Raw genomic sequence first — 9,325 nt, forward strand, 5'->3', positions numbered from 1 at the left:
CTCTGTTGGATCTATGGTGGGTTCCATAATGGGATGAGATGGTCTCTGTTGGATCTATGGTGGGTTCCATAATGGGATGAGATGGTCTCTGTTGGATCTATGGTGGGTTCCATAATGGGATGAGATGGTCTCTGTTGGCTCTATGATGGGTTCCATGGTGGGATGGGGTGGTCCTCGCTGGGACCCATGGTGGCTCCCATGCGGGACGCGTGGGGCTCAGGCCTCCCCCATGCTCTCCAGGATCCAGGGCACGTAGTTGTACACCCGGGTGTAGACTCCCGGCCGCCCTGGCTGCCCGCAGGGGTGGTCCCCCCATGAGACAATGCCCTGGAGGACCCCATCGCAGATGAGGGGTCCCCCAGAGTCACCCTAGGGCAGAGAAGGGGCCATGAGAGGAGCTTAGCCATGGGGCCAGAGGGGGCCATGGGGGGCTATGGGGGTACCTGGCAGGAGTCCTTGCCCCCAGCGTCGGCCCCGGCGCACACCATGTCCTGTGTCACCTGGGGGCCGTAGACGGAGCCGCACTCGAGGCCGTCGACCACGGAGACGTTGAGGCATTGGACGGTGTCTGGGAAGGTCTCTGGGGGCAGGAGGGGATGGGGGAAGCCTTGGAGATGCCACCTCCATCACCCATTGGCCATTGGGTGCTGTCTCCATGGAGATGCCACCACCCATTGGTCAATGGGTATCTCCAACCCCTTGTAGATGTCACCACCCATTGGCCAATGGAGGTCTCCAACCCCTTGTAGATGCCACCACCCATTGGCCAATGGAGGTCTCCAACCCCTTGAAGATGCCACCACCCATTGGCCAATGGGGGTCTCCAACCCCTTGGAGATGCCACCACCCATTGGCCAATGGGGGTCTTCAACTCCTTGGAGATGCCACCACCCAACCCAATGGGGATCTCCAACCCCTTGTAGATGCCATCACCCACTGGCCAATGGAGGTCTCCAAGCCCTTGGAGATGCCACCACCCAACCCAGTGGAGGTCTCCAACCCCTTGGAGATGCCACCACCCATTGGCCAATGGAGGTCTCCAACCCCTTGAAGATGCCACCACCCATTGGCCAATGGAGGTCTCCAACCCCTTGAAGATGCCACCACCCATTGGCCAATGGAGGTCTCCAACCCCTTGGAGATGCCACCACCCAACCCAATGGAGGTCTCCAACCCCTTGAAGATGCCACCACCCATTGGCCAGTGTGGGTTCCCCCCCGCTTGCCACTGCCCCCCGGTACCCTGGGGGCTGGTGGTGGTGCCCCAGCCCATGACAGTGCAGTTGGTGCCGATGTCGGGGGGGGTACGGGGCAGGGCCAGGGGTCGGACGGCACTGGACAGGTTGAGGGGGGGCTCCAGGCGCAGCAGCATCAGGTCATGGCTATGGCTGCCGGTGCCGAAGCCGGGGTGGGCGATGGAGGCCACGGCCACCGAGAACTGCTCCTGGCCCGAGAAGGCCGAGAGGCTGCGGGCACCGGCCAGGACCTGGATGTGGCTGCGGGGACAGGGGAGCCATTGCCCCCACTGACCCCCATTGACCCCCATTGATCCCCATTGGTCCCCATTGACCCCCATTGATCCCCATTGATCCCCATTGGTCCCCATTGACCCCTGTTGATGGTCCCCATTGACCCCCATTGATCCCCACTGATCCCCATTGACCCCCATTGATCCCCATTGGTCCCCAGTGACCTCCATTGATCCCCACTGACCTCCATTGATCCCCATTGACCTCCACTGACCCCCATTGATCCCCATTGATCCCCATTGACCTCCACTGACCCCCATTGATCCCCAGTGGTCCCCATTGACCTCCATTGATCCCCATTGATCCCCATTGATCTCCACTGATCCCCATTGACCTCCATTGATCCCATTACCCCCATTACCTCCATTTTCCCCATTACGCCCATTGCCCCCATTGCCCTCGTTAACCCTGTTACCCCCATTATCCCCATTGCCCCCATTGTGCCCATTGCCCCCCTTGCTCCCATTGCGCCCATTGCCCCCATTGCCCCCATTACCCCCATTACCCCCATTGCCCCATTATCCCCATAGCCCTGACCTGGCCTCACAATGTGCTGCGCTCAGCACCCATTGGGGTCCCAGGAGTGCCCCCCCACAGTAGGGGTAGCCAAAGTGCAGCAGCAGCACGAGCCCCCCATGGCCCCCTATGGGGCACGGGGAGCCCCCCAGGATGCGCCCACCCCATTGGGGGGCTATGGGAGGGAGCAGGGATGAGGTCATTAAAAGGGGTGATGGGAGGAGGCGCACCCCAGAGCCTGCTATGAGGCATCCCATAACCCAACACGGCCCCCAAATCCCCCCATAGAGCACCCAAGGGCCCCCCAGAACCGCCATAGAGCACCCAAATGCCCCCAATAACCCCCCATATGGCACCCAAAGGCCCCCCCATAACACCGAATAGAGCACCCAAAGGACCCCCAAATCCCCCCATAGAGCACCCAAAGGACCCCAATAGCCCCCATAGAGGACCCAAAGGATCCCCATACAGCACCTAAGGGATGCCCATAGCCCCCAGAGAGCACCCAAAAGATCCCCATATAGCAAGTAGGGGACCCCCATAACCCCCATAGAGCACCCAAAGGATCCCCATAGCCCCCATATGGCACCCAAAGGAGCCCCATAACCCCCATAGAGCACCCAAAGGACCCCCATAGCCCCCATATGGCACCCAAAGGAGCCCCATAACCCCCATAGAGTACCCAAAGGACCCCTATAGAGCACCCAAAGCCCCCCTTACCGGTTGCATCCATGGGGGGCAGCAGCAGCAGCAGCAGCAGCAGGGGTGGGGCTCCGGGTGCGGCCATTGTGGGTCTGGGGGGGTCGGGGCCCCACTGGGGCTCATTAAGGCTCCAGTTAATGATTAACGGGGTCGTTAATGAGACCTTGGTGGGGGGGGCAGGTGACGCGTTCCCACCCCTCCCCCACTCGCTCATATGGGGGCTGTGGGGCAATGGGGGCAATGGGGGTAATGGGGGGTAATGGGGGCAATGTGGGTAATGGGGGTCAGTGGGGGTAATGGGGGGAAACGGGAGGCAATGGGGGTAATGGGAACAATGGGGGTAATGGGGGTCAATGAGGGGCAATAGGGGTAATGGGGGGCAATAGGGACAATGGGGTTAGTGAGGTTGGTTATAGGGTGACAAAGGGGTTGCCATGGGGGGCTTACTGGGTAACAATGGGTTTGGTTATAGGGTGACAATGGGGTGGCCATGGGGGGGACAACGGGTGACAAAGGGGTGGCCATGGGGGGGACAATGGGGTGACAAAGGGGTGGCCATGGGGTAATGATGGGGTGGCCATGGGGAGGACAATGGGGTGACAAAGGGGTGGCCGTGGGGTAATGATGGGGTGGCCATGGGGAGGACAATGGGGTGACAAAGGGGTGGCCGTGGGGTAATGATGGGGTGGCTGTGGGGGGGGGATCGTGGGGGACAGTTATGGTGTGCCAGTGGGGCCACTTATGGGATGCCGATGGGCTCGATTATGAGCTGATAGAGGCTGCCATAGGGGTCAGTTATGGGGTGAAGCGGGTCCCTGTGTCCAGCTATGGGGTAAAGAAGGTCCCCATGGTCCATCTATGGGTCACAGCAGGTCCCTGTGTCTCTCTATGGGGTGACGTGTGGGGCGGGTGCTGCCCCATTAAGGCCGGATTAAGGCCTCGCCCTGGGTGTGGGGCTGGGTGCCTATTATGGGGTGGCTCATTAACGCTAATGAGGCTTTAGGGGCCTCAGAAGGGCACACAAGCCCGGGCTCTGATTGGCTGGAGAGGGCGAAGCTCCGCCCCCCCACTGGGGCAGGACCAGGAGCCAGTGGGGGGCACCAAGTTGAGGTGGGCAGGACTTAGGAGGAGCTCAGCCAATGGGATGGCTCCAGGTTAAGGTGGGAGGGACCTAAGAGGAGTTCAGCCAGTGAGATGCCAGTTTAGGGCTTGGATAGGGCTCAGCCAATGGCATGGCCCCAATTTGGGGTGGGTGGGACTTAGGAGGAGTCCAGCCAATGGGGTGGCTCCAAGCTGAGGTGGAGGGGACTTAGGAGGAGCCCAGCCAATGGCGTGGAAGCACGTTGGGTTGAGGAGGTCTGAAGAAGAGCTCAACCAATGGCGACGTCTTCTCCTTGACCATTGGCTGACCCCTGTTGGGTTGACCAATGAATGGGTGACCCCCATTGGATTGACCAATGAATGGATGAGCCTCATTGGGCTGACTAATGAATGAGTGACCCCTGTTGGGTTGACCAGTGAATGGATGAGCCCCATTGGCTTGACCAATGAATGAGTGACCCCTGTTGTGTTGACCAATGAATGAGTGACCCCCGTTGAGTTGACCAATGAATGCATGAGCCCCGTTGGGTTGACCAATGAATGAGTGACCCCCGTTGGGTTGACCAATGAATGCATGAGCCCCATTGGGTTGACCAATGAATGAGTGACCCCCGTTGGGTTGACCCTCATTGACTGGATGCCCCATGTTGGGTTCTTCATTCCTACTGGGCATCTCCCAAGACATAGATCCCGCTTGCCTTGCCCAACCTCTCTATGGCTTGGAGCCCATTTGGCCACCACCACGTCCTCGGTGCCAGCACGACCCAGGGTAGATGATGGCTTGGAAGCTGGTGGAGACCCCATCTTGAAGCCCATCACCGTGAGCTCAAAAGGACCAAAGCAACCATCACAAAGGCTTTAATTTCTGCTCTCCTCCCACCCCACATCTCAGCAGCTTCACCCCACAGCTTATGGTGGCCCATTGCTCCTTTCACCACCCTCCCACTCCCCCCCGATGGCGCTTGGAGCTCAGTTGTCCTCCATGGTCTGGTGGATCCATTGGGCGTATCTACAGACCTTGGTGTAGACGCCGGGGCGCTTGGGCTGCCCGCACTTCTCCATGCCCCAAGACACGATCCCTTGGAGGCTCCTGTTGCAAACCAGGGGTCCTCCGGAGTCACCCTAGGAGAAATGTGGCGTCAGCCCCATGGGGTTGGCCTTCATTGGGTGAGCTCTTTGCGTTGGCCAAGTGGGGTGGGGTTGGGTTGGTCAACTCCAATGTGGGCAAGTGGTCGGGGCAAGCGCCCCCATTGAGCTGGGCAACTCTTGTTGGGCTGAAGAGCTGCCACTGGATTCTTCAAGTGCCCTTGGGGTGAGTGGCCATTGAGTTGCCCAAGTCAACGGGAGGCCGCCATGAGCTTCACCTGAGGGTCAGCCCTTGAAACCCAGCCCTAAGTTGACCACCAGTGCCCAAGAGGATGCTGGGAGAGACCTCAGGATGCCCATGGAGATGGACCTCAGGATACCCATGGAGATGCACCTCAAGATGCCCATGGAGGTGGACCTCAAGATGCCCATAGAGGTACACCTCAAGATACCCATGGAGATGGACCTAAGGATGCCCATGGAGATTGACCTCAATAGGACATCATGATGGACCTCAGGATGCCCATGGAGATAGACCTCTGGAGGCCATGGAGATGGACCTCAAGATGCCCATGGAGATGGACCTCAAGATGCCCATATAGGTACACCTCAAGATGCCCATGGAGATGGACCGCAAGATGCCCATAGAGGTACACCTCAAGATGCCCATGGAGATGCACCTCAGGATACCCATTGAGATGCACCTCAAGATGCCCATGGAGGTGGACCTCAGGATGCCCATGGAGATGGACCTCAATAGGACATCAAGGTGGACCCCAAGATGCCCATGGAGATGGACCTCTAAGATACCCATGGAGATGGACCTCAGGATGCCCATGGAGATGGACCTCAGGATGCTCATCGATGGTGCACCTCATGATGACCATGGAGATGGACCTCAGGATGCCCATTGAGATGCACCTCAAGATACCCATGGAGATGGACCTCAGGAGGCCATGGAGATGGACCTCAATAGGACATCAAGGTGGACCCCAAGATGCCCATGGAGATGGACCTCTAAGATACCCATGGAGATGGACCTCAGGATGCCCGTGGAGATGGACCTCAATAGGACATCACGATGGACCTCAGGATGCCCATGGAGATGGACGTCAGGATGCCCATAGAGGTGCACCTGAAGATGCCCATGGAGATGGACCTCAAGATGCCCATGGAGACAGACCTCAGGATGCCCATGGAGAGGAATCTTGGGATGCCCATGGAGATGGACCTTAACAGGACATCAAGGTGGACCTCAAGATGCCCATGGAGAGGGACCTCAACAGGACATAGAGGTGGACCTTGGGATGCCCATGGAGATGGACCTCAGGATGCCCATAGAGGTGCACCTGAAGATGCCCATGGAGACTGACCTCAACAGGACATCAAGGTGCACCTCAGGATGCCCATGGAAACAGACCTCAGGATGCCCATGGAGAGGAACCTTGGGATGCCCATGGAGATGGACCTCAACAGGACATCAAGGTGGACCTCAGGGTGCCCATGGAGAGGGACCTCAGGATGCCCATGGAGAGGAACCTCAGGAGGCCCTGGCGCTGGTTCCTGCGCTCTGCTCCGTACCTGACACGAGTCCCTCCCACCTTGGAGGCTGCCGGCGCAGAGCATGTTGTCGGTGATGGAGCCGGGGTACAGGCGGTGGCATTCGGCCGTGGAGAAGATGGTGACGTTGACGCACTGCAAGACGTCCGGGTAAGTGACTGGGGTGGGACACAAAGGGACAAAGAGCGAAGGGAGGGGAGGAGAAGAAAGAGACCAAAGGAGATGGACCCGGCCCCCGGCGGGAGCTGTGCCCCACAGCAGCCAAAGCCCACCCAAAGGTGGCACCCAATGTGGTGGGATGGGGTCTATGGGGGCCCCAATGTGGGGCTGGGGGGAGGGAAGGGGGATATCGGGGTGGGGGTGGTGGTGTTGGGAGCTTGTGGATGGGCTTGGGTGGGTTTAAAGGGGTGCAGGTGGTCATGGGGGGACCCAGATGGCCATAAGGGAACCCATGTGTCCCAGGTGACCATAAGGGGACCCAAACGGCCATGAGGGGACCCAAATGGCCATAAAGGGACCCAAATGGCCATAAAGGGACCCAAATGGCCATGAAGGGACCCAAATGTCCATAAAGGGACCCGAATGGCCATAAAGGGACCCAAATGGCCATAAAGGGACCCAAATGGCCATGAAGGGACCCAAATGTCCATAAAGGGACCCGAATGGCCATAAAGGGACCCAAATGGCCATAAAGGGACCCAAATGGCCATAAAGGGACCCAGATCTGCGTAAGGGCACACGGATCTCCTTGAAGGGGCCCATATCTCCATAAGAGGAGATGGAGCAAGGCACCAAGATGAGCCTGATGTCCCCATCCCCTACATAAGAACCGTCTAAACCTCCATAAGAACTCCCTAAACCTCCATAAGACCCCCCTAAACCTCCATAAGGACCCCCTAAACCTCCATAAGACCCCCCTAAACCTCCATAAGAACTCCCTGAACCTCCATAAGACACCCCTAAACCTCCATAAGAACTCCCTGAACCTCCATAAGACACCCCTAAACCTCCATAAGGACCCCCTAAACCTCCATAAGAACCCCCTAAACCTCCATAAGGAGAACCTAAACCTCCATAAGACCCCCTAAACCTCCATAAGGACCCCCTAAACCTCCATAAGAACCCCCTAAACCTCCATAAGGAGCCCCTAAACCTCCATAAGACCCCCCTAAACCCCCATAAGACCCTCCTAAACCTCCATAAGGACCCCCTAAACCCCCATAAGGACCCCCTAAACCTCCATAAGACCCCCCTAAACCTCCCCATAAGAGCCCCCGGAGCCACTCAGGTACCTTCAGGGGAGGTGGTGGCTCCCCATCCTGACGTGGTGCAGGTGGTCCCAGGCTGGGGCAGGCAGGAGGCCACGGAGATGGGCTTGATCCTGTCGGTGATGGTGACGGGCGTGAGGAGCTTCATCATCATGATGTCGTTGTCCTTGGTGGTGGGGTCGTAGCTGGGGTGGGCCACCATCTTCTGCACCATCTTCTGCACCTCCCCGCGCTCCCGGGTGTACAGGTTGTGTTTGCCCATGTGCACACTGGTGATCCTATGGGGCACAGGGGGTGGTCACCATTGGGGGGTGGGACATGGGGTATGGGGGTCATAGACCGTGTGTAGGACATGGTATGGATCATATGTAGGGCATGGTGTGGACCACGTGTAGGATGTGGTATAGATCATACGTAGGGCATGGAATGGACCGTGTGTAGGACATGGTATGGATCGTATGTAGGACATGGTATGGACCATGTGTAGGGCATGGCATGGACCATGTCTAGGGCACGGAATAGACCATGTGTAGGACATAGTATGGACCACGTGTAGAACATGGTATGGACCATGTGTAGGGCACGGCATGGACCATGTATCGGGCACAGCATGGACTGTGTGTAGGACATGGTATGGATCATGTGTAGGGCACGGCATGGACCATGTGTAGGACACGGCATGGCCATGAAGACCATGAAGACCAAACATGGACCATGAAGACCACAAAGACCACAACACATGAGTCCATAACCTGCATGGGACTACGCCATGGACCGTGAAGACCATGACCCATGGGTCCATAACCTGCATGGGACCACGCCATGGACCATGAAGACCACGCTATGGGTGAGGAGCCACCCTGGGCACCCCGAGGACCTGGTCCTTACCCTGGCGTGGTGCAATGGGCCGCCGTCACCACCCACTCCTTGTCCACCAGGACCCCACCGCAGTAGAGCTTGTACATGTCCAAGATGGCCACTTGCCATGGTTGCGAATGGGGCTCGCAGTCCATGCCCCCGACCACGCGCGTGTCCCCCTCCACCGCCGACGTCGCTACATGGGAGGACACGCCAAGAACACGCGTGTTAGAGCCACGTGCCTGCCCCATGCTCCCACCCCGCCGCCCCACGGACTCACCCATGGACACCACCAAAAGCAACGTTCTCAGCACCTTCATGGTGCCCCATAGCTTGGGGACCTCCATCGCTGCGGGCACTGTGGGGCAGAGCAGTTAGATGTGTGTCGTTCCCCCCCCCCATAGGGGTTTTGCACCAAGGAGAAGATGAGCTGGGCCATAAGGACCTCCATAGGTCCCATAAGACCCCATAGGGGTGGCCTTCACCCCACCACCTCCACCCCATTGGCCCCGTCATCGCCATCGAGCTGTTGCAATGCGTGACCTCATGGGCCCATAGGAGCAAGCAGCAGAGTCATCCTTAATGAGGCCACGTAATTACGGGTTCCACCACGTCCTCCACCTTCCCCCTCCTTGTCTCCAGGCCATTGACCTCCCAGAACCTCGCTCTGCCCTTGGATGCCTCCCATGGGATGGAGCCAGTGGGG

At 58.5% G+C, this 9,325-nt stretch overlaps 2 protein-coding genes across 2 annotated transcripts; both read right to left on the reverse strand.

Annotated features, from left to right (window-relative positions):
* Positions 1-155: 155 nt before the first annotated feature.
* On the reverse strand, positions 156-4,663 carry LOC136006742 (trypsin-like). The gene is made up of 6 exons (XM_065664803.1): positions 4,551-4,663; positions 2,765-2,967; positions 2,066-2,285; positions 1,242-1,495; positions 444-580; positions 156-369 (listed from the first exon to the last, which is right to left on the reverse strand). Exons 1-6 carry the CDS (start codon positions 4,661-4,663, stop codon positions 217-219), a joined length of 1,080 nt encoding a protein of 359 aa, XP_065520875.1. The 3' UTR covers positions 156-216.
* A 153-nt stretch (positions 4,664-4,816) lies between these two features.
* Positions 4,817-8,941, reverse strand: LOC136006743 (kallikrein-11-like). Its single transcript, XM_065664804.1, has 5 exons — positions 8,900-8,941; positions 8,650-8,815; positions 7,786-8,039; positions 6,515-6,651; positions 4,817-4,969 (listed from the first exon to the last, which is right to left on the reverse strand). The coding sequence occupies exons 1-5, from the start codon at positions 8,937-8,939 to the stop codon at positions 4,817-4,819; spliced, it is 750 nt and encodes a 249-aa protein (XP_065520876.1). The 5' UTR covers positions 8,940-8,941.
* Positions 8,942-9,325: the final 384 nt, after the last annotated feature.

The sequence above is a fragment of the Lathamus discolor genome, unplaced genomic scaffold, assembly GCF_037157495.1.
Source record: "Lathamus discolor isolate bLatDis1 unplaced genomic scaffold, bLatDis1.hap1 Scaffold_64, whole genome shotgun sequence".
NCBI classification, from domain to species: Eukaryota; Metazoa; Chordata; class Aves; order Psittaciformes; family Psittacidae; genus Lathamus; species Lathamus discolor.

What these genes read in the sequence shown, in the direction of transcription:
- LOC136006742 (XM_065664803.1), bottom strand. Translation starts at nt 4,663, where the DNA reads ATGGGCTTCAAGATGGGGTCTCCACCAGCTTCCAAGCCATCATCTACC. An exon ending in CCAAGCCATAGAGAGGTTGG is followed by an intron (nt 2,968 to 4,550) that starts GCAAGGCAAGCG and finishes ATTGCCCCACAG; the next exon opens with CCCCCATATGAGCGAGTGGG. An exon ending in GCAGCACATTGTGAGGCCAG is followed by an intron (nt 1,496 to 2,065) that starts GTCAGGGCTATG and finishes CTGTCCCCGCAG; the next exon opens with CCACATCCAGGTCCTGGCCG.
- LOC136006743 (XM_065664804.1), bottom strand. Translation starts at nt 8,939, where the DNA reads ATGAAGGTGCTGAGAACGTTGCTTTTGGTGGTGTCCATGG. An exon ending in GCCCATTGCACCACGCCAGG is followed by an intron (nt 8,040 to 8,649) that starts GTAAGGACCAGG and finishes TGTGCCCCATAG; the next exon opens with GATCACCAGTGTGCACATGG. An exon ending in AGCCACCACCTCCCCTGAAG is followed by an intron (nt 6,652 to 7,785) that starts GTACCTGAGTGG and finishes GTCCCACCCCAG; the next exon opens with TCACTTACCCGGACGTCTTG.